The following is a 20,603-nucleotide window of genomic DNA, read 5'->3' on the forward strand; positions in this document are numbered from 1 at the left end:
TCATTGCAGCAGTGGACAGATCTGTGTGATTGTTCTGTTAATGTTTTTCAGTTTCTGGTTCTATACTTTTGATGGCAAGCCTTCATCATCATCACGCTTAAAAGTAAAAATGGTCCGAGGCGGTGCCGAGGTGGAGCTGCTGGAGCCGCATATAAGGAAAGCAAACAGTTGGGAGAATGCCACAGCTTTCATTGGTAATCAGCCAGGGGGATACAAGGTTAGTAAAACATCCTGTATGATTTCACAATTTAAGGTCAGGCTACACTTTTTAAACACATTTTAATACTTAAACAATTTTATATCCATTTATAACTTTTAGATTGATGGTGTTGTTCTTATGTTTCTATGCCTCTGCGCTGGAGATAGCCAGTGGCGGCATGGAGCCACAATGTTTTCGGGGTTTTCTGTCCATAAGTTAAAAGTCATCGCAAACCATTATTCTCAAGAAAAAGTTTCTTTCCTCTTGTTACAGCAATCTGCTCCTTTAGTGATAAAAAAAACACAAAATCACTTTCAGAACAAATGGAGAGTAAAACACTTTTGTTTCTACAGCTGCTCTTTTCATTCAAACCGTCTTATCATGGACCCAATGAAATTATGCTGGATGATGTCAGCTTTGAAAACTGTGGCGAGGCCGATGTCCCCACAGGATCGGACCAACTCTCGTGTGATTTTGAAAATGACAGCTGCTCATGGTACCATGACAAGACTGCAAGCATTTCTTGGGAAAGGACTAAGAGGATCGAGCTAGACCCCACTAGGAAGGGTGAGTGTTTTTAAATCTAGGAATTTAGTTTTACTTTGTGGAAACAGTTATATTGGGGTAAGCACAATAAAAACTGAACCAATAAAGGCTTTAAAACTCTATTTTAATTCGTAGTCACTCTATAAGACTCAAAGTTATGTGGGTTCAGGGCAGTTACCAGTTTCAGCCTCTGCAGCATTTACTGTCCATGTTCATATTCACCCATATTAGGATTCTGTGTTTATTCTTATTTTACTGGATTCCGTTAGCTTCTGTAGTTGCAAATTCTTTTTTTGTCTTCCACAGGCTACTACATGCTCATAGAAGCTACATACAAGCTAAACATCTCCTCAGCAGCCAGACTCGTCAGCTTCCCTCAACCTGCAGGTCAAATATGTGTGAGCTTCTGGTACCACATATTTGGCAACAGCATAGGTATGTGCCTCATTGTCCATATAGCCCTTCCAGACAAAATTAAATCCTAATGTACATGCAAATAAAAAGCCAAAACAATATTTCCAGCATTTTCTAAGATGCATATTTAATAGGTCTGTTTTTCTCAGCCTATTCCCCATAATGGACAAGTTCTATTTGTGTGTTCCTATTTGCAGGTACACTGAAGTTTATTGCTAAGCATCCTGGTGAACCAGAGACGCTTGTGTGGATGAGGAGTGGCACACAGGGAAACAAATGGCGATTTGCCGATCTTACCTTCAACAGTGACAAGCCAATACAGGTCTTCTTATTGTTCTTTTTTTGTGTGAATGTCTTGTCCTGACAAGATCATTTTGACGAATGTTTTTAGAGCACCACTGAGAAGATAAAACATTTTATTTCCTGTGAAGAACAGGTTGATTAAGATTGTTCAGAAGCTAGGCAAGACTTCTGGTATCCTCATGTCAGTGTGTCTGCACTTCCAACCACAAACACCAAACTTATTTCTGTTTCTCTCTTATTGTTTATCCACAGATAATATTACCTTAATCTTTTTCCTCTGTACCAATGTTTTAGCTTTAAAGCATTTTCGAAAGTTGCGGCCTGGTGCCCTGTTGAAATCCATTCAGCTGTTTGACTTTGAAATCAAATATATATTTGTTTTAGGCTACTAAGTTTAAACTCTTATTCTCTTGAGTTCTGCACTCAAATTCATTCGAAATGTCCTCCAGTTTATTATAGAGGCTGTTGTGGGTGGTACTCAGGGGAGCATAGCCTTCGATGACATAGCAGTGTCCCGCACAAACGGTTCTTGTGCGCCTGAGAGAGAGTGCACCTTCCAGGGTTCCCTCTGTGGTCTGCAGCCGTCTGCACACTTCGGATGGAACCGGATCACCGGGACGTCCCAACCACTTAACTCTTCAGGCCCTACCGTAGATCACACTCTGGGGACAGAACAAGGTTTGCAGCTCCTTGAGATTCTCATCTGGCTAATAGCACTGACAAAAATAAATCAGAAAATGTTATTGTATTTTATTTATCTCTTGTTTGCGTTGAATGTTTTACACATTTGTTGAAACTGGGAAGGGATGAGGTTGACTCGTGCATCAGACTATGTTGGTCCATATATTGACTATAACATCAGGCACCACGAGCCTCAATTTGGCTTGAATTGAAAGTTGTATTTTTTAATTCTTTGCAACAATTCCTCTAAAGTGTGTCTGAAAAGTGAATCTAATTTTCAAGAAGGTGCTTGTTGTTTGTGATTGCCTGATATGTTTCTTACAGGTGTATGGCTTGAGTCATCATATATCATTGTATGTGATCCTATGCTGAATAAAGCCACTTTTCTACAAACACTCTCAAATACAAACAATCATGTCCATAACTCCACCTTACATGCAGGTTATTACCTAAGTGCCCAGTTGTGGAGTCACCCTGTGGGGTCCAGAGGAGCAATGATAACTGCTACGATGGAGCCCACCCCTCCTGATGGGGAATGTCTAATGTTCTGGTACTACATGGAGGGAAGGGGAGTGGGGAACCTCAGTGTGCACCTCCAGAGCCCTGACGGCCACAGAAAATCCCAGAAGCTCTGGGACAGAAGTGGAGATCAGGGGAAGCACTGGAGACATGGGAGAGTGACGCTTTTCAGCCCCGACACCCCGTATCAAGTAGGTTTACACCCACCAGGAGCAAATTTATCAGATGAATAGATTACATCAAAATCACTTCACATCTTTAAAAAAGCACTTGTGTTGGCTTTCTTTCTTATATTGACACACTTAGGGAATGAAACTTTTGTTTTAAAAGGTCAGGAGTTCTGACACTCTTGACTGGTAATATGTATAGTGCAGATGTAGATATTAGGTAATACTTCTCAATAAGGGGGGTGATCAGGGGACACTCATGCTTTTTTATCATGTTTTAAAGTATATGTTGAGAAATTTCTCTAACTTCATACTCGTAAACGAAATATGTGGCAATAACTCCACTCATCTCATATGTTAAATTTTAATAAAAGTAATTTGTAATCGTATTTCTGAGTGACAGGTGATTTTTGAGGCGATAGCTGGGGACGGACCAAGGAGAGATATCGCTATTGACGACCTCACTGTCTTGAATGGTGCCTGTCCCCCGGCAGGTTAGTGACCAAGGAAATAGTGGGAGTGGGACGGGGGTGTTTGAGCTTTTTTATATGGCTGCATGCTGTGCGTGTCTGTGCATCTCTTATTCCTTTCAGGTTTTTGTGACTTTGAGATGGACTTGTGTGGTTGGGTGAACAGCCCTCCGACAGAGTTCGGAGTGGACTGGGACTGGCTCTCGGGCAAAAGTGAAAGTAGTCTGAAGCCAGTGATGGACCACACCACACATTCTTCTTTTGGTGAGTCACCACATACGCACAACAACCAGCGCCATATTCAGAGTTGTGTTTTTCAGTTTAAAAGAATTGGTAGCACAACAAGGATCCTCTGCTTGAGACAAAAGTGGGACACCACATACTTTAACTTCGAAGACTGGCATATATATCAGTGGATAATCTTAACTGAGATTCTCCTTTTTATTCACGGAGGTATTCTTTTTATTTTTAATGCAGCCATTATTGGAATTTGTAATTATGCATCTCTGTGCATGCACAGGTCACTTTTTGAAAACAACTCACCTGCATATTATGTCTTTTTTTTCTCTCTATAGGCCACTTTGCGTTCTTCCTGTTCTCTGATTCGGAATTACAAGAAATTGCTCGACTGGAGAGCGAGTCGATGGCAGCTGTGGACCGAGCTTGCCTGGAGCTCTGGCACTTCTCAGATGGGTGGTCATCAAATAGTGAGTAAAATCTACAGTCTTATCTCTACCTTTTAAAATGAAGCTATTTTGGGTCCTGGTCAAGATATCACAACTGCATAGAATATAAAATGTAGATTATGACAGTATCAACCAATTCAGAGTGATTATATGAAATAATGATATTATACTGTGTGCCATGATGATAATAATGTATGAAATATATTACTAAAATCTTAAAACACATAATAAGATTGATGATAAAGAGTATTTTACTCAATGTAAACACTACATAGCTTCAATAGAATTTGAACATGATGATTATTCTCCTATTTGCAGTTAAATTATTCAGACATGTACAGTATATACATCACATAGTACAGGATATATACACACAAAAATGGAATAAAAAAAGATGAAAAAGACAGCATGGGGTTTTACCATTGAAAGGGCTTTTCTCATTTGGTGCATTCAGATCTAATTGTCCTTCACAAATTATCAATGACATATATTTATGTCCCATTGCATCATCCAGGTCCTTCAAAGATTACACTGACAGTGTTTGTGAATGAGAGTGCAGGAATGCGCCCCGTGTGGAATACAAATGGATACATGAATGGAACGTGGATCCTGGACAGGGTGGATTACAATGCATCAGAGCCTCACCAGGTAGAGTAACATTTATAATTTGATGATCTACACTGAGGTCATCACTTGAGAAAATACTGTCGCTATGAATTAGAAATAAGAGCAATCTTTAAATCACCTTCAACATTTATCACAGATTATTTTACAAGCCAGTTGTAACAACACACTGGGAGGAAGCTTTTCCCTGGACGATGTCCACATCATCAGGGACAAGTCCTGTGATGACATGATCCCTACCACCACCTCGGCCCCTGCCACCGTTACCACCACTGCTCCTGCCTCTCCCATGGACTGCACCTTTGAACAAGGTGATGCTGGGAAATTCGAGTTTCAGTAAAGTGTGTGATAAGTCAAAAAATGTATTTTGCTCTCCCTAAAATGCTTGAGTACAATCACAAAATGAAACCTCCACCAACCTGTTGACGTTAATCAATCAATTGCAGGCATGATTACTGTAAATGGCTCCCTTGTAAATTATTTTAAATAATCAAATAACTGACTGCGATGTTCGACTTTCCAGATATTTAATCGATTTAAAGGCTCATACTAAACCACTGTTTTGTTTTGTGACCATCTATGTGTTTGAAGTATTATAAATGTACAGTTGCGTAATTTATACAACTGTCAAGATCAACATTTTAAAGCATCATAATTAATTCAGCTAAGACTCAGTAACTCCACGAACAGAAGCAGTGAGCTTTTTTACTACAGAAGCATAATGTAGACACCATTACTGACTTAAAACTGAATTACATCCATAAATATTAGAATTTGTCTTGTGTCCAGATATAAAGTATTTGTATGCTGAATATTCAGGAGTTGTCCTATTACCTATATAACAAATACCATATTCTAAGATTTCAAAATGCTCTTTGATAACAGGTCTGTGTAATTGGGTCCAAGAGGACAGTGATGAATTTAACTGGACTGTCAGTAGTGGACTTCAAGTGGCACAACCGTGGGATGGACCTCAGTATGATCATACTGTTGGAAATAATCAAGGTACAAAAAAAATTGACAGTCACAAATGTGCAGCCACGGTGAGGCTGTAGTGACCATCAGACCTCTTTCTAACCACTGTATACATTCATGAACATAGTTAGACACAGAATTCAGAATGGCATATAGAATTATTTACATGTCATTGGGAAAACCTCTATTTGTTTTCTTTGTTTATCAAGGTTCCTTTTTGCTGTTGAATGGATCCAGTTCCAAGAATGGAGAGAGAGCGGCCCTGTCTCTTCCTCTCATCAGTCCTTCATCACATATCTGTGTTGGTTTCTGGTATTACATGCTTGGACCTTCTGTGTCCACCCTGGATCTGCTCGTTCGAACTGTATGTAGCCCAGTTAGTTCTTCAGCAAACCTTCTGTAGCAGGTTTTGCTTGCAGCATCTTTACCAGGGAACTACAATGACAATAACTTGTTTTTTCTAGAAATCCTCTGAGCTGTTAGTCTGGACTCGCAGAGGGACCCAGAATCCAGAGTGGTTGAATGCACAAGTAACCATCAGCAAGAACGACACAACACAGGTATATTTGATCCAGTTTGCACAGCCTGACCAAACACTGATTTGTTTTTAAGGCTTGTGATATTGATATTTTTATTTTCCAAATCTGATAAATGTATTTCTGTCTGTATTTCTATTTGTATACATATAAGGAACCCTTATATTTGTTTTTAAATCAACTGTGACAGTATTTTTATGAAGCACATCACTTTACTATTCTCTTGTATGGACACTGTCATTTCGGCCTCTCTGCTCTGCAATTTCTTGTGTGTTTAGTAATACACTGTACTGTGCCAAATATATTCAATATGCTATTATCGGCGTCAATTTTTATTTGATTTCATGTACTTTATTATTTGCATCCTATTAGTTTAGAATAAAAAAATTGATGCTAACATAAATACAGTATTCACACAGTCACAAAATATCCTTTGTCCACAGATGGTGTTTTCTGGCCATAGAAACACAAACAGCCGAGGCTTCATCGCTGTTGACGACGTCACAGTGAGGGAGGGGGCCTGCACTAATCAGAGTGTGTAACGCAGACCCAGCACTGTCTGATGTTAACAGGAAGTGACAATATACCTAAAACTTATTTAACTTTTCCTTTAAATTCTAGAAATGTGTGGGTTTGAATCCAACTTGTGTGGCTTTGAGAACGATGTCAATCATAGAGGTCAATGGGGTCGCAAAAGGGGAACACAACATCATGTGGATCACACCTATGGAACTGAAAATGGTGAGCGGAAAAACTGTGGCACCAAGCAACACACTGCAAATCTGTGACTGAAAGAGTAGAGCAATCACAGTCTCACCACAACAAGATGGAGGCTTTAATGAATTGTGTTGAGCAGTGGTTCCCAACCTGGTAACCTGTGACTCCACAATAACAAGGGTCATGTTGCAATATATGGTAAATCAGCGATTAGTCTTTGAATGTTCTATCAACTCATGACTTTGTGACATACTGATGTTGCTTCACTTCTAAGTGTCACAAGCACTTGGTTGGGAATCGCTCTTTTAGAGTATGTAGTGTACGCTGAAAGCTTTTAATCAAAAGTTAACACTGCTAGTGACATCGCTCATCACCACTTTGGTCCACACCGAATACTCATTGTTTCCAGAGTTCGAATCTTCCTGACTTTGGTGATCATCTGGTTTTTCACCATGAGATAAAACATTTATTTTTCCCAGTATTTTGGTTTATGACCATATACCTGGAAATCTAAAGACATTCCCATCAGCCTCAGCTGTACTTTTATGTTTAGAGCAACACCCTCATTAAAATGGTGAACACAGTAAAGATATATGTACTAAAGATCAGCCTGTTTATCTTTATGATATTTGCATTTAGCGCAACACAATGCTAACCTCAGAGATGAAGCATGACTGTCACACTTTGGTAGGTTTCTATGTGACTGTGATGGAAACAAATGCCACACAAACTGAAGTGGCTCAGCTGCTCACACTAGAGTTCACTTCAGCTACAGAGATGTGTATGCGCTTCTGGTAAGTCTTTTGCTGTCGCAGCACACATTTCGCACATCACACTTGTCATCTGATGATCAGATTTTAATATGTTTGCACATTGACTGTATGTCTTCAGGTACTGGTTACCCACTGGTTCCTCCAACAGCCTGGCTGTCCATGTGCTGCACAGCGGGCAGCAGAGTAATGCCCTTTGGCAACGGTCTGGAGAGCCCTCTACAGGCTGGGAGGTGGCAGAAGTCACCGTGTCCTCCCCGGGGAAAAAACGTGTATGCTGTGTTTACCTTTTTGCTCCCTGACAATCAAACCATGAACAAACTGCTATCTGTATTTATCATTCCTGTAAGATGCCACCTAAAACAGTCCATGTACCTCACCAGGTGGGGTTTAGGGCTGTCCGACTGCCAGACACTGACTCTGTGGCAAAACTAGATGATATTTCTGTGAGAGATGGAGCCTGCAATCCTCCAGGCAGCTGTGACTTTGAGTCCGGGCAGTGCAGCTGGATCAACATCCCTAAAGAAGATGGACATGATTGGGTGATGGCCAATGGGGGCTTCCATGGTCCACCGACAGACCACACCATTCAGACCCCAGAGGGTATGACCTCAGATGTACTACCGCCAAACCGCGGTATTATGTATCTTTATCACCGCAGTGAGAAAAAAAATGCTTTTATTTAAAATCTAGGAGGTGATTTTGTTATTTTTCATTCATTTTGAGATTACGTTTGTAAGTTTATTTAAGTGCAAGTTCCAATCTTGCAATGATCAACATTATCAGCTGCTCATAGTCACAGTCTGCTCATAGTCACAGTCTGTTACTCATTAACCACTTTTTTTTTTAGCGCTGACTTATTTCCTTTTACTGTAATTACCTCCTCCTTTCTCAAGTAAAGTTTTGTTACGTCCTTTGTCGAGCAGAAACTTGTTACCGAGAAATGTATTGACGTATTTTTTTCAAACTTCCGCTTCAATAGTTTAAACAGAAGAGGCATTGATAGTTTGTACTAAAAATGAGACACGAGTTGATCCATCATCAAATATTTAACTTATAGACCAATTAAAATACAATAATCTAGTACTGCAAGAAGGTGTGTTTGTTTTCTTTTATGTGTAGGTTGGTTTTTGTTGAGCTCATCACTTCACCTAAACCACAGCAGTCGCGCCCAGGTAGTGTCAGAGTGGATCCAACTGAAGGAAACTACCTGTCTCACCTTGTGGTACTATATGGAAAACAGGTAAGCAAAAACAAAACATCCCAGATCCACCACCATTCTCACATCCTACAGTATGTGACAATGCAGAGGATGCACTTCATCCTGTTTACTCTGTTTAGTTTCCTCATGGACTTCCTGAGGAAGTGTGGACAAATGCCATTTAGACATGAATCATCTGCTCCACTTTGTGCAAGAGTACGAATATTCTGTGGCAGAGTTCAGTCTTGAGACAAGACTTAATATTTAAAATAATTGTTTCAACCCAATGACAGCAAAAAATGTCTTAGGTCAGAAGAATTAAAGAGAAATGTTCAGGGCTGTGCTTTTTGCAGTATTAATAGAAGTTGAACTTCTCCAAGGATCAGGGGCAAAAAATATTTTGTTTGTTGAGTTTTGGGAAGTAAACAATAGGTTTATTTTAGTTAAACGGACATAACTAAAGCAGCTTTCACATGTGAAATATGTCTGTTGTCTGTCAGTGACTCAGGGACACTGCAGGTGTACAAGCGATCCGGGCCATCAGAGGAGGACCTGATGTTCCGTAGTAACAGCAGTGGCCGCAGATGGAGCAGGTTTTCCCAATCTGTAGAGAATACGAAGCCTTTCCAGGTACTCACACATACAGCAGTAAAATAATAAAGAGAACAGTTATTTTATCAATGTTATTCACCGACTCCCTGAACAACATCACACTCAGCTGTGGATTGAAGCAGAGGCTCACAATAGAGGATTCATTGCCATTGACGACATCACTTTAACATCAGGGCCTTGTCAAGGTACTGATTCTGTTTATTCCTGTAGTTATTTACTGAAATATGTGCAATGATATTTGAATAGATGATTATTATAAATGTAACTCTTCTTTTTAATGTAGCGAATGAAACGAGTTGGGGATTTGTGGGTTGCTCATTTGAAAATGGCACATGCGATTGGGTGGACACCAGCATGGGCCAGTTTCAGTGGGTGAGAGGAAGGAACGCTACACGAAACATTGGACCAGCTGTGGACAACACACTGGGCACTGAACTGGGTAGGACCACACTCTAACCCAACCTAAATTTGTTTTACTCTGACTTGGGTTTATACTTCTTATATTCCAATTAACAACTTGATTATACTGTTAAATCAGTTGCTTTCACCCAAAACAAAATATTCCTTCCAGGTTGGTACATGGCGGTGGAGTCGGACAGAGGTGAACAGATAAGCCCTGCTGCCCTGCAGAGTCCCACCATGAAACAGGCCGGTGCCACCTGCACGCTCCACTTCTACTACAACCTTTTTGGAGAGGGTATGTTTGGCAGATGCACACGTACGTGTGCAGCCATTCAAACTGTTTTTTATGCATGTCCTCTTCATATTTGAGTCACCTTTTGTATTTGCGCATGCAGTCTTGTATTCTGTACCCTGTTTCAGATATAGAACAGCTGAATGTGTCACTGCTGGAGGGCCCCAGGTCCACTACGCTGTGGTGGTTATCAGGCAGCCATGGAAATCTGTGGCAACGTGGGGAGGTGACGGTTGGTAGAATTCCTCAGGACTTCACCATCCTGTTTCAAGCCTCCAGAACCTTCAACAAGCCCGGACACATTGCCATTGATGACATACACTTCACAAACTGCACCCTGCCTGGTAAATTTACAACTTTTTTAATTTATTTTCAGCTAGCACTTTCTTATGCTGATTTTACAATCATTCAATATTGTTTTTCTTCTCAGAGCCCCAGCCCGTGTGTCCAGAGAGCAAGTTTCCCTGCAACAACAGTGTGTGTGTTGACAACAACCAAGTGTGTGACTTCAGCGATGACTGTGGGGACCGGTCCGATGAGAGCAACTGTGGTGAGATATCATCATGATAGTGAATGGTAGATTGAGCACTCTTACAGAGAATTCATATATAGTGCTTGTACATTATAGTATATACAGTATATACCGTAGATGTGCTGTAAATATCTTTTGTGCCATTCTTGACTTGTAAAATTTGGATATGATTCCGTATGTACAGTCAAATGTGTTCACTGGTGAATGTTCTTGAGTACCAGTTTATAGTTGTGGTAATTGTCTTCCTTTCACTCCCCCTTTATATGATGATACAAAATGATGTAGTAGAACAAGGTTTGATGGAGCGCTGCAGCTTCGAACAGGGCTTGTGCTCCTGGGCAGAGAGTGACGTGGACACACCTGGAGATGAGTGGCTGCTTCGGAAAGGACAGGAAGCCTGGCCCGTCCATGGGCCTCACAGGGATCACACCCACAACTCTGCTGCAGGTATTACACTTCCTGAGACTCCTGGCAAAGGGGTCTTGACTCAGTGCATGGTTAATATACAATATTTAATCATTCTGTTATCAATAAATCTATACTTATGGTTTCCATTTTATTGTTATTATACAGGCCACTATGTGATACCTGGGACTTCCCTCAAGAAGAAGGGACAGACATCAGAGATTCTCTCCAAAACTTTACTACCCATCTCGAACTGTACTGTGAGTTTACCGTATGTCGATCAAATGGATTGGTTACGCCCTTGAGATGAGCCATCTTGTTTTTCAAAGGGTCCTCACAGGTCATCTTAATTCATTTCTCATTATTGGTGAGTGTAACCAGGAAACAAAAACAGAAAAGCAGAAAAAAACCCCACCATGATTAGTTAAATAAAAAAATCTAAATAATTCTTCATAAACTATTCATATCATAAAGGAGAAAGGTTTTGGAACTTTAGAGAATGTCCAGGCCTTGTTTAACTGCTTTAAAGTATGTTAGATTTGTGTATTGAATGTCCGTCAACACACATTTTCTCCTGTACTAACCAAGCACAGCTCCAAAAACGTTTGAAAGTGTCTGATACTATATCAGTAACACCTTGCTGCATATGTGTGAATATTTTATGAGCTTTTATTATCTATCTCATGCTTATCTCACCTTCTTTTCTATGTTCCTCTCACTGTTTGTTGCAATACTTACCTTTTCTATGTAGATGAGGTTCTTCTACTTCAGCCTGGACAATTCTACAGCCACACTGACAGCCCAGTCCAGGACACGAGGGTCCGGTAGAGACGACAGCCTGTTATGGCTCAGGGAAAACTCACAGAGCTACAGCTGGCAGAGAGCAGAGGTCACGTTCTCCTCATCAGCCAGCAGCAAGGTCAGCGAGGACACAATTAGATTGACAGCTGAATGCTCATTTCTAACCGTGTTCGCAGATTGTTGATCCTGTCCCATGAGCAAGAAATAAAAGTTGCAGCAATTAGTTTTAAAAGTTTTTTAAAACGTGTAGAACAATCAGACTGTGCAGGCCCTCAGATAAAGTAGATTAATGCACTGTACTGATAGTTAACTGCGCAATACTTGGCCTTGACTGTACCATGGCTCTTGTTTTCTTTATCAATGACGTTTCATAGTAGGAATAATAGAAAGAATTTGAGAATATTTGATTTTATATCTCAGATCGTCTTCAGATATGAGCATGGTGATGGTCGCAGAGGGAAGGTTGCACTGGATGACGTATCTTTTTCCAAAGAGTGTGAATTTGACCCTGACAACAACGAGCTCCCTGACACGTCACCCACCTCCCCCCCACCTACCTCAACGGCACCAATCAACCCCTGTCCGGTAAACAACTTGACACATCTACAGTCCATTCTCTGAAGCTTTCAAATGTTCCACACAACAAGTCCTGTAATATTACATGAAAATACATCATGATTTGTGTTTCCTGTCTTTGGTGCTGCAGGATAATACATTTTTCTGTTGGAGGTCAGCTGGAAAAGTTTGTATTCCGGCCACCTTACTGTGTGATTATCATCTAGACTGTCCCCAGGGGGAGGACGAGGACGGCTGTGGTGAGAGCTGCATTTTGCATGGATCTTTAACAGGCCGGAGAAACCTGCAGTAAATTTGACAAGTGGTCATTAGTCGGCTACTAGATGGCAAATAGAGCAGTGTGGTGACTTTCTCATTCTTTTCAACTGAGGGAAAAAGACAAATGGAGTTTTGGGGTAAAAATAATAATAATAATTTTATTTTTATATGTCACTGGTCATTAAAGAACAAAACTTCTTAACATTTGAGCAAGATTTGGTGCATGTAAGTTGTAAAAGCAGCAAATGATTAGCTAAATCTCACAGTGTTAAAAGCCTCCATGTGGAGACAGCTGACATAGCAGGGGTTTGGAGGGAAATTCTTAAAAAGGCACAAACAATCCCAAAGGCCATAACTAAAAAACCCATGCTAATTAATACAGAAATTCTTATAAAGGCAAAAGTAGTGTTGGCTTTTGTTGAAATATGATCCTTGAAAGAGAGACGTAAATAATATTTTCCTGCATGCTGATACAACTTGTGGAAATTGTGTCATTGACTTTGTGTCATTGAGACATCAGCCTGCCGGACAACATGACCAAGTTCTTTCATAATTTATGATCAAAGCAAAAAGTGTCACAAAAGCAAATTATATAAAGAAAATAAACAGTGAATCATGAACCACTGTTCTCCACCCCTCTTTTCCCAGCAGTATTACTCATGCTTTTTTAATGTCAATGCAGGTCCATGCTCATTTGAGAGGGATCAATGCAAATGGTCTGACTCCAGTGAAGGACAGAGCACGTGGCAGAGACAGAAAGCCAGCAACTACACCGAGCCGCCCACTGATCATACCACAGACACAGGTGACCTTAGTGGATAAGTTACTGATTCATTGGTTGATTTTATGGATCCACAGGAAGATAAATCAATTGATAACGTGCCGAAGCTCTGAACTGATCCCAGTACAGCAATTGAATCAATAGGAGTAAATGTTGTTGATTCAGGATGTTCTCCCTTGTTTTCTCAGGCTTCTACATGAGAGTGAATTTCAGTCAGGGGTCCACACAGAGCGAGTCCCGGCTCCAGAGTCCCTCACTCCCCCTGTCATCCCACTACTGCCAGATTCTGTGAGTGACAACCGCGGCATTGATCGTCACATTTGTTTTTGATTCCAAGTCGTATGAATTGCTCAATGCTCCACACCTCCCCCATCTCTCTGCCACTCAACTGTCTTCCCATTCCAACACTCTCCCCTCCTTCCTTCCTTCTTTCCTCAACCCAGGTTTCACTTCCACATCAGTGCTGTGAGTGCTGGGTCACTCAGAGTGCTTATGCAGCAAGCTGAGGGGAGTGAAGCAATCCTGTGGTCACGTAGTCACAACACCGTCTCCCATTGGACTGCAGAGACTCTGCTTCTCGGCCTGCAACAGCAGCCTTATAAGGTGTATGCTCATTTTGTCTTTGAATCTTTATGCAGGGGACACGGAAATGTGCAGTTTAATTAACCCGAATAAACGAGTGCAGAAAGAAATAACAAATCCTGTCGCCAGGTCTCTTCCCAGATGAAAATCTTATTTAGGGAGATTTTACATGAATCCGTAGAATCCCAAAACCTTAAAAGTATTTAATTGGGTTTTTGTCTCAAATAAACCACCCATCTTCATATTTTTAATGCATGCGATCTAATAAATAGTTGTGCAAATTATTTTTGAAAAACGTAATGGATCTGAATGTGGTGTACAAAAAAACAATCATGTGCAATTATATTACCACATATTTATTTGTATGTACTAGTCTTCTAAATATGTATGCAAAGGTACCCAAATGTGCAGTACTTCTCATATGCATCTGTCATTACCTGGTATATGAGGCCAACAACAAGCAACTTTCAATTTAGTAAACCAAAATAGTGTCAGTTGTGTATTTTACAATTATGCCCACACATTGCATCTTTGTTGAACCTGTCTATTTTCAGGTTTTGTTCAGTGGTATGAACACAGTCACTCAGGAGGCCACAGCCACTGGAGGTTGTATTTTTGCTGTGGATGACATCTCTTTTTTAAACTGTGAAAAATCCTACCAACCACCAGGTAAATATGATTTCAACATGTGAGTTTATTTAGAATATGTAGTCGTGGTATTGGGTGTTATGTGATTCTACATCCATATCTCTACCATGTTTAAATGGACAACTAACGGCTTATTATTTAATATTGTGTTTTCCCTCCTCAGCTCTGTCTGCATACAGCTGCCCTTTTGAAGATGGCCTGTGTCTTTGGGTGCAGGGGGCTGAGGGTGAGCTTGACTGGCTCAGCACATCTGGTCCCACCGAAACCCCCAACACGGGACCTGCAGGAGACCACACTACTGGCAAAGGTCACAACCATTACAAAATATATTTACAAGCTATTTCTGAAAACATACAGTATTACAAGCAGGATCAAAAGATCCTCACTGACTTTGTCATTCACACTCACACCTACGGATGATTTAAAGTCTTCTGTGTTCCTTATCAGGGAAATACCTTTATATTAAGAGTTCAACACCAAGTGTGAAGGGGAACATGGCTCAGATGAAGTCTGCACTGCTGCCACCTGCTGGAGAAAGGGGATACTGTCTCACATTTTGGTACCACATGTTTGGAGCTACTGTGGGATCTTTGAAGATGTTTCTACACTCAGCTGATCCCTTGAAGAAAAAACTGGTAAAACATAAATAAAAATAATAGTTTTCTTACTTTGTGTTGTTATTTTTTAAATCAAAGTCGCTGCGTGAAAAATATGGGAGGATTTTTGCTCTGAAGCTGATTGAGAAATATTTGCTTCCACAGCATTTTCTCTCCGTTATCATACTTTTCACATAATTGTGAAATTCTGATTGCAAAATAACATAAATCCATGGTATATGGGGTGCAAGTTGCACAGTTTGCATAGTGCGGTGTTGCAAAACCCTCCCCACATCCTCATTGTAAGTGAATCACCCTCCGTCTTTCCTGTAGGTGTGGCAGAAATCGAGAAATCAAGGGGATGAGTGGCTGCTGGTGCAGACCCATGTGATGCTGCAGAAAGTCCACCAAGTTATTCTGGAGGCTACAGTTGGAGGAGAGGCGGGAGATATCGCCATTGATGACATCTCCCTCATCAGTGGACCGTGTCCTGCCTCTGGTAATTGGGCTAAAGCTGCAGAACACTACTTTTTAATATGTGGATTTATTAGGGTTTGTTTTTTTCATCGATATCTGTGAATTTTTCCCTGAGAAATCCTTGAAAATGTCAAAAACACACCATCTTTAAATGTAAAGAAAGTGGAAAAAAATGTGTGGATCCATTACTAAAGTTAATGGGTCTTTCAATAAAAAAATGGTCAATAAAATACAAACATTTACTTGAATGTTCAGTTAGACTCGCAGATTAACTGATTAGATTTGAGTTGTAAAAAAGGTCGAGGTTACGGCAGCTTTACAAAACATCAGGGAATTTCTTAAAATGTTGACCAGTTGTCACTTGGACTCAAAGATGAACTGATTAGATTTTAAAGGTCAAAGGTCACGTTGACCTCATATGTGTCTTGAAAGAAATGTATGTAGATTGAAACTGCACTGGCTGACAGAGGCATACAATTGCAGAGCCGTATTTCTAGTTTTATAATGCATTCCAAAATATTATTATTTATATATTATTATTATTATTGTTATCTTGTAGATTTGTGTGACTTTGAGGAGGGGAGCTGTAACTGGCAGCAGAAGACCACTGATGACTTTGATTGGGTCAGAGACTCGGGCTCCACTACCAACCCCAACACAGGACCAGACACCGACCACACCACCAACACGCCCACAGGCCACTACTACTACCTACCCTCGTCTGCTGCCGACAGCACCGACCAGAAAGCTGCAATGTCTTCACCCCTGTACCCTGCAGGTCAGAGTCGCCACAATGACCGGACAGATCTGCTTGGCAATTCTATTTTTCTCTTTAAGAAAACACTAATAACTTGACATCGAAGCATTCTAAATTTTTACAGAGGTAAAAGATGAACAGTGACGATATTGAGCTGATGTTGATATTCAGTGTAATATCTCTGATGAAATGACATTTAATAAGGTTTTCCTTCCTATGGCCGTTCAGGAAAAGGAGCTTGTGTGCAGCTGTGGTTCCACATGTATGGAAAAGGCGTGGGGACGCTGAATGTTTACCAGCAGAGTGAAGACGGGAAGGAAGCTCTGATTTTCTCTCAGACAGGAGACCAGGGCTGGCTGTGGAGGTTCGCTCAGGCTTCACTTCTGCCTCGTGGTCAGCCTTACAGGGTGAGTCACAAAGACCCGCCCACAACAGGCTGGTGACACACAGTCACTGTGGGAAAGAGATAGACACTGGTGAGAGGTCACTAACTACACTTACTAAGGTTCTGCATTTTAGTAAATTTACCTTAGTACCTTACTTGACTATTTCCAATAAATATTGCCCCTCACTATAATTACTTGGCAGCTCTAGTTGCTATTGACTTTACAGATTAAGCTCATATACTATGCATTGTTGTGCTATAAATAAAACTACCAAAATTATATTTAGACATATAATTGAATCCACAGTAATAATATAACTCTGGCAATGGACCATTTTGCCTACATGTAAGTAGTTTAGCTTTTTTTTTTAACTAAAGTTTAACTTGGGCCCTGTTAGTTTCAACAAAGTATTTGTAATTTAACTTAAGTCAAAGATCTGAGTACCTCTTCCACCAAATGTGTCAGGTCACCTGAATTACTGAGATACTTCTTCTCTAAAAAGTATTTTAAAGTGGATTGGTTCTCTGCACTGACATTTGGGCCTTTACAGACATTTACCACTTAATTGGATGAGAAAGTTAAAATCAAATACTTTTTTATCTCAAATCTAATTGTTGACAAATCATACGATATACAATAAACTGATGGAGTCTGAAAAATGAAACCACAATGTTATCTAATAAGACTGAGATGACGTCTAAAACTTGTCTCATATATAGTTTATCCAGCAGTTTCCATCATCACACGCTGTGTTTCAGATTGTGGTGGAAGGTGTAAAGTCAGGCTCCACTCAGGAGGGAGACATGGCTTTTGATGACGTACATCTGACGGAGGCTCAGTGTCCTCCTCATGGATTCTGTGACTTTGAGATCAACATGTGCAGCTGGAGCAACCTGGGTGGAGACGTTGACCAGGGGAACTGGCTCCGCGGTAGGGGGGACTCTCCAAACCCGAACACCGGACCCAGTTTGGATCACACCACCAACTCAACACATGGTGATAATTTACATAGTATACACATCTTATTCTAGGTAACTATAAAACACAAAGTCTGACTGGGCTGTAATCCGAATGCAGGTTAGACCATCTGCACATTATTGTTCGAAGTGATATTGGCAATGTCTGCAAAAAGAATATAAGAGCTGATCCTGTCTTTCCTAACTGTTTCCCACAGGTTATTATCTGTATGTGGACAGCTTAGTGGGAGAGTGGGGAGACAGGTCCTTCCTGATCAGTGATGTGTTCCAGCCGTCCATTAGAGGGCACTGTCTCATCTTCTGGTACCACATGTATGGCAGCCATGTTGGGACTCTCAGAGTTTTCATAAATGACAGGTAACTAACTGTTCATGTCGAAAGTGGAGAAACATTAATGTCTTATTAACTTCGAAATTAAATGAGTGTTGTCCTGTCCCGTAGAAAAATGCAATCAGGTGGCAGTGAAGAAGGAAATCTGAAGTGGATTGAGTCGGGAAACAAGGGAGATAAGTGGCAGATGGCTCAAGTGCCTATTAAACATGAAGATGCATTCTGGGTAACTATTGGATTATGGTGGTTTTCATCAGAGATAATTCAGTCATAAGTTTGTAAAAATAAACTTTAAAAATACAGCTGATGTTTGGTCAAGAGCAAAATGTGTCATCTGATCATGAAGCACAGGAAAACTGAACAGATTAACCAGTAAAATTACTTATTCTCTTCAGAATTCTCTGAGGAATATGCAGAATATGTCCCGATTTTGACTAACTTTGTATTTTATGTCACAGTTCGTGTTTGTGTATCAGAGGGGGGAGAATAAAGGTGGGGACGTCGCTCTCGATGACATCACCATCTTCCCTGGCAGCTGTTACACAGACCCCCCCATCGACCCTCCTGATGAACACTATGGTAACTGGAACTCCTCCTCAACTACTTCGACTGAGCATCTTTCATATTAACTCAGATGCAATGAGTGTATATCGAGATGCATTTACCTTATAATTTGATAAAATAAAAACCCAGAAATGTCCTTCTCTCAAAAAGTACTTGCATAAAGTATTTGTGACAAATGTGCTTTTAACCCATCAGCAATTCACTTGTTGGTAGAATAAATTAGGTTCTATTGGATTTTTTAGAAATTGGAAAATTATTGGCAATCCTTGAAACAATTCTTAAATTGAAGTGAATTTAAAGCCTTATTCCAAGAGGTAACTGCATTGTTCACAGAAATACATGCAGGGAATGTGCTGATGTGAAATGCTGACCTCTTGTGATGTTTCTTCGTCTGCAGATATGTTGTCCTTAGGCCTCGCAGTGGGTCTGACTCTGTTGGCTGGAGTTGTCATCACCGTCTTCCTCTTCAGGCTGAACAAGAGACGCTGCACAATGTAAATACATCAATAATGAGGAATACTCATGTGTGTTGTTGGCTGACTTTTCTGTTTGTGTGTCTCAGGAACCAGAACTCAGTGTTGGACTTCTTTGACTGCAAAACAGGTGTAAGTGCACAGTGTCTGAGAGCAAAGCATCTTGTCTTGACGCAACTCAGATGATAAAAGATGTTTTTTTCTTTTCAGGGCACACAACATGGAACTGAATCGGACCTTTCCTTTGAGAACAGGCTGTACAATATGTCGCCGAACTTAACCGACACCTGTGTGGGCTCATCTGACACTTAGACCAGATTCATAATTATAATAGAACAAATCCACCATAAAGTATGTCAATTATTCCTGTGAACTTCTAATTCCACTAAAACTATGTACAAGATGAAACCATCACATGGTATTGTGCTGAGCAAAATAAACGACTGTTCAACTGGAGTAGTTTTCAATATTTGCAAATACAGCCAATCATAAACAACTCAATGAGGAATAATTTGAAAAAACATATATAATTTGTTCGAAATGCAACGTCTTGTGATAACTTGTCTTAAATTGCTCATGTTATCTTTGCTGTAGAGCAAGTGGAAACATGAATGCTCAAAAAATCTTGTTGTGTTGTTTGCCCGAAGATACTGAACATTGTAAAGAGATTGTGTCACGTCTGTTCTGCCCAACGTGTTGTGACAGAGCTGAAATTACAAGGTAATTTAAGGATGGGTGCACTTTAATTTCCAACATTGTGCAACATACATACTTCTACCACCTGCGGAAAACATAAGAATGTTACTGGACCTGCTGAACAGACCTTAAAAAACTACACTATACAACTTATTTGGATTGTGATTGTTTCATGTTAAACAAGCAAAACCTTTTTTTATAATAACTAATTCATATGTTTTGTTGTACAATCTGAATCTGTTATATAACCACTAACTGTGGGTTTTAGTGGAGAAATTTGAACTTAACATTATTTGAGCAAAGGTACTTTAGTGTCTACAGTTGGAGTTGAATAAACCGTGTGTGTGTGTGTGTGTGTGTGTGTGTGTGTGTGTGTGTGTGTGTGTGTTTCTTGGTTATATTAGTGATGTCAAAATATAACATCCAAACAGGAAAAGGTCTGAAGTGGAAACAACTGGACGAGGCACAGCAGAGAAATCACAGACGGTGGAAACCTCGAATTTTAATCCCTTTACCATATCATAATGATTCTATTTTGGTTTTTTATTATGACTTTTAAATCATAATTTTTGATTTCACGTGAATAGGATCCATTTTTTTTCTTGTAATAATCGACAGTAAGGCGGAAATGGGGCTCGTTCCAAACTCTC

General features: G+C 40.3%; 2 protein-coding genes across 2 annotated transcripts; both read left to right on the forward strand.

Moving 5' to 3' along the window:
• The first annotated feature begins 109 nt into the window (after positions 1-109).
• On the forward strand, positions 110-3,365 carry LOC124854442 (MAM and LDL-receptor class A domain-containing protein 1-like). The gene is made up of 7 exons (XM_047341866.1): positions 110-217; positions 553-766; positions 1,052-1,180; positions 1,357-1,481; positions 1,912-2,140; positions 2,585-2,853; positions 3,233-3,365. Exons 1-7 carry the CDS (start codon positions 110-112, stop codon positions 3,326-3,328), a joined length of 1,170 nt encoding a protein of 389 aa, XP_047197822.1. The 3' UTR covers positions 3,329-3,365.
• Positions 3,366-3,385: 20 nt separating this feature from the next.
• si:ch211-106h4.4 (MAM and LDL-receptor class A domain-containing protein 1) lies at positions 3,386-19,713 on the forward strand. Its single transcript, XM_035169588.2, has 40 exons — positions 3,386-3,563; positions 3,875-4,006; positions 4,500-4,633; positions 4,749-4,920; positions 5,495-5,614; positions 5,794-5,948; positions 6,049-6,144; positions 6,564-6,654; positions 6,742-6,861; positions 7,529-7,631; positions 7,729-7,879; positions 7,991-8,210; positions 8,730-8,850; positions 9,309-9,438; positions 9,527-9,605; positions 9,704-9,859; positions 9,992-10,117; positions 10,243-10,458; positions 10,545-10,664; positions 10,932-11,093; positions 11,220-11,311; positions 11,803-11,970; positions 12,273-12,437; positions 12,559-12,667; positions 13,369-13,491; positions 13,656-13,755; positions 13,911-14,070; positions 14,604-14,718; positions 14,861-15,004; positions 15,145-15,332; positions 15,627-15,792; positions 16,330-16,548; positions 16,756-16,934; positions 17,672-17,909; positions 18,088-18,247; positions 18,332-18,446; positions 18,679-18,799; positions 19,182-19,278; positions 19,347-19,389; positions 19,468-19,713. Exons 1-40 carry the CDS (start codon positions 3,386-3,388, stop codon positions 19,567-19,569), a joined length of 5,586 nt encoding a protein of 1,861 aa, XP_035025479.2. The 3' UTR covers positions 19,570-19,713.
• The last annotated feature ends 890 nt before the right edge of the window (positions 19,714-20,603 follow it).

This window comes from Hippoglossus stenolepis, chromosome 11 (assembly GCF_022539355.2).
Source record: "Hippoglossus stenolepis isolate QCI-W04-F060 chromosome 11, HSTE1.2, whole genome shotgun sequence".
NCBI classification, from domain to species: Eukaryota; Metazoa; Chordata; class Actinopteri; order Pleuronectiformes; family Pleuronectidae; genus Hippoglossus; species Hippoglossus stenolepis.